We start from the raw sequence: 3,826 nt of genomic DNA, 5'->3' as shown, positions 1-3,826 counted from the left end.
GTGTAAGGATACTTGGCCACTAAAACTGATTGTGATAGGTATTTTTTTGCCAACAAATCAATGAGAGAATATTAAGGATAAATTACTTACAAAAATAGTAAAACAACAGGAGTACATGTATACACAAATAAAATCATATTCAGTCAGAGGATTTGAGGAGAAAAAGAAGTTCTAAAGTAGGGCTGCACACTTAATCAAAATTGTATCGAAATTGCAATATGGACTAGCAATATCCAAATCGCAGGGGGGCGTAATACTTGTTAATGGCAAAATGTTTGTCAGACCATTCTGAAGGACGTTTTGTGGGGTTGCAGAGACGTCTATCCAACAGACTAAAGACTAAAAAAAAATCTTACAGATACAGATGCTCGCAAAAATCACACTACAATCATTTTAATTTCTTTCAATGTTAATAATTTTCAGTGAAAATGAGAAAAATGATCATTCCCTCCAATATTATGAATCAAATTGCAATTGCAATATCAGTCAAAATGATAGCAATTAGATATTTTCCTCATATCGTGCAGTCCTATTCTAAAGTTTCCAAAAGCTTACATTTTTTGTTGTTAAACAAACTGAGTGACTTGACCAAAGAATCCAGTTATATGGAAAAAGGCAAAAAACAATGGATAATGAATTAGAAAAAATTCTGTTTTTTAATAATAAATGTGGCATACAGAATAATGAAATCAGAGATTCAAGAGCAACGTTTTTTTTCATTATTCTGTTTACAAATGTACAGTCCGTGTATTGTATTGTTTTGTTCAGGTGCATTTTGGAGTCTGGAATGATGACATTATCATGTGACAGTTGTTGGGTATTTGTAATACTACTGAAACTAGTTTAATAGTGCTGTGTAGATTTGTTTTAAACAAGAGCAGCAATACATTAGCAATCTTCCTAGGAATGTTTTAGGAAAAAATCATCTTGTCCTACTTGAGCACATCATTGCAGGTTTTCCACACATTTTATATTTACACACCAGTTCAATAGTCATGGTACGTACCATTCAGCCTGTAGAAACAGTTGTACGTTATGTCTTCTGTGGCTCTGGAGGAACTTTGTCAAGTCTGAGAAAATAACCCCCGATGATGTCAGTGATGTCATCAACCATTACTCAATTTGGGCTTGGAGATTACAAATGTATAACAGAAAGTCTGCATTACAAACCAGAGGTGTGGAGTTGGTCAGACATTGATGTTAACCAAGCAGGAATGGCCCAATAAGCGTTATTGAGTTGCATTATGATTCAGGTTTTTTGCATGACCCGTACTATGTCAAAATGTTTAAACCAAAACTCTTTTGCAACTTTCCAAAACCGTCTATCCGGCAAGTATGCCAATTTTACACAGCAACTGGCCAGATGTGAACCTGCACCTCTCTCCCAAATTTATTTTTTATTTTTCACACAACTACGTGTTACATGTGTGCGCACAGTGCCTATGAGTAGAGATTCACCCACAGGTCTCCATCTGAACAATTATTGTGTCTTGCCTCTAATTTTATGTAGATCAATTGCTCACTTCAGCTTTAGTGTTAAGCGCTTCACATTCAAATGAATGTGTGAATAAAAGAGAGCAGAAATATTCAGTGTCCCAGGAGCTGCTCAGTTGTTAACCATTTTTTTCTTTAGATGTTTTGTATTAAAAGAGACTAATGAATTGTAATTGAGCTATCTAATCTTTGTGAATCCTGTTTTAGGATTGATTGTCTGTCCCATTGAATGATATAGTTTGTGAGGCAGCAGATTAGAAAGACTGTCTGTCACCTAGACTCCTAGACTCAGCAAGTTTTTAGTTAAAAAAACAATATATATATTATTGTGTATTTACGGACAAGTATGCTAAAGATCGTGCCCTTCCTCGTGTGCTACAGGAACCTGCAGGCTGCTATTGGTGCATATTATGACTTTGAAAGTCCCAACGTCAACACACCATCCATGTCCTTTGTTGAAGATGTGACAATTGGGGAAGGAGAGTCTGTTCCTCCAGATACACCGTTCACAAAGACCTGGAGAATACAAAACACAGGTGAGGAGCATGTCACTGCATTCACATGTTTATCTTGCACAATATAAGTAAAGTTTACAAATCGGTATGTGCTAGTCACCAGACCAAATGTCAGTGACATCATGGTTTTGAATTGGGATTTGACTGCACTCACCTTTTGTGTACCATAGGTGCAGAGTCGTGGCCACCTGGGGTCTGTCTCAAATACATCGGCGGGGATCAGTTTGGGCATGTAAACACAGTTATGGTGAAGTCACTAGACCCCCAGGAAATATCAGATGTGAGTGTGCAGATGCGAAGTCCCACAGCTCCAGGCATGTACCAGGGCCAGTGGAGGATGTGCACAGCCACCGGATTATTCTATGGAGGTACGAAATTGATTTTTAAAAAGTTTCTATTTCTATTGTTTGTTTCAAATGAGACAATGTATTGGGGCGGCAACTAGCATTTTTTTTAAAATTATTATTCATGTCAACTGCTGTTTGTTACAATTTCATCACAAGTATTGGAGCCCAAGTCTTTACATTGCTGGTTTTGTCTGACTGGTTGTTTGGTTCAGTCACATAGTCAGCCCATGTTTGTGAATGCTTGTTGTCTCCACAGATGTAATCTGGGTAATTCTTAGTGTAGAAGTTGGAGGTCTCCTCGGCGTGACCCAGCAGCTGTCCTCCTTCGAGACAGAGTTCAACACCCAACCCCAGCGCAACGTGCAGGGAGACTTCAACCCCTTTGCCTCGCCACAGAAGAACAAGCACGACGCCACTGACAACAGCTTCACAGATCCTGGCGGGGCGTGGGAACGCTCGCAAGAGCCAATCCAACAAGATCAAAATGGACAGTCTCATAATGCTGTAAATAGGGCGTCGAATGGTCTCCAAACCAATCTTTCTGTGGTGACTTATGGTCAGGTATGTATGAATCAAATTTAGTGTTTCGCCACTACCACTTACAAACCTACACTCACTACATTCATGAGGTTAGCTCATATAGGGAGTCTTTCTGATTTATTGTGTGCGTGTGCAGTGTCCATGAAGCCTACATCATGTCAGTGGGACATGCTCAGTATTTAGTTGCTCCCTGGTGTGGTAAGTTAAGTGCTTCTTTAACTCTTATAGTTCTTATAGTTGTTGTTAACAAATCGGTCTAAAATGAAAACCACTGGAGCGTTCATTCAGCAGCAGAAAGCACAGGCTTCTGTCTTTCGCGCAATTATGTTGTACACTCGCGATGACGTCATCACGTTACGTTACGTGACGTCCGATCCGATACAAGCTGACAGCTAGCTGTGGCGGCAGAGATTTCCCCGTAATGGCCGCAGGAGATCATTGTTAACATGATCGTGTATAAAACGATGTCAAATTAAAAACCATAACAGCTAGACCATTGATTCTTTTTTTCTTAGCAGAAAGCTAAGGCTTGAGTCTTTCCCATCATCACGCTGTACGCTCGTAATGACGTCATCACGCTGTACGCTCGTGATGACGTCATCACAAGCGTACAACGACACCATGTGATGTCCGGTGCAAAACTGCAGGCAAATCATCTCCACTGTAGAGGAATCCATCAAAATGCTTTTACACTATGGTCATGAAAATGAGTATGTTGGTGTATCAGTATGGGTATCAAAAAACGTTTTCTTGTTTTTATTTATGACAATTTCATTACTTTTCTTAATTATTATGGTTTTTTGACTTGCATAACCCTTTATGGCGTTTTTCTTACTTGCCTCGACTCTACTCGCCTTTTTTGGTTTTCCATTATGAAAAAGCACGGTGGCTAAGTGGTTAGCACTTCTGCCTCACAGCAAGAAGGTGCTT

General features: G+C 39.4%; 1 protein-coding gene across 1 annotated transcript in view; it reads left to right on the top strand.

The window, feature by feature from the left end:
• The window catches only part of ilrun (inflammation and lipid regulator with UBA-like and NBR1-like domains), an 8,625-nt gene that overhangs the window by 931 nt on the left and 3,868 nt on the right, over positions 1-3,826 (top strand). Inside the window, exons 2-4 of the mRNA XM_032513475.1 lie at positions 1,876-2,030; positions 2,180-2,377; positions 2,613-2,917. Of these exons, the coding sequence (XP_032369366.1) occupies positions 1,876-2,030; positions 2,180-2,377; positions 2,613-2,917 (658 nt within the window). The remainder of the gene's footprint in view (positions 1-1,875; positions 2,031-2,179; positions 2,378-2,612; positions 2,918-3,826) is intronic.

Source organism: Etheostoma spectabile, chromosome 4, assembly GCF_008692095.1.
Source record: "Etheostoma spectabile isolate EspeVRDwgs_2016 chromosome 4, UIUC_Espe_1.0, whole genome shotgun sequence".
NCBI lineage: Eukaryota > Metazoa > Chordata > Actinopteri > Perciformes > Percidae > Etheostoma > Etheostoma spectabile.
This window is presented reverse-complemented; position numbering and strand designations above follow the sequence as displayed.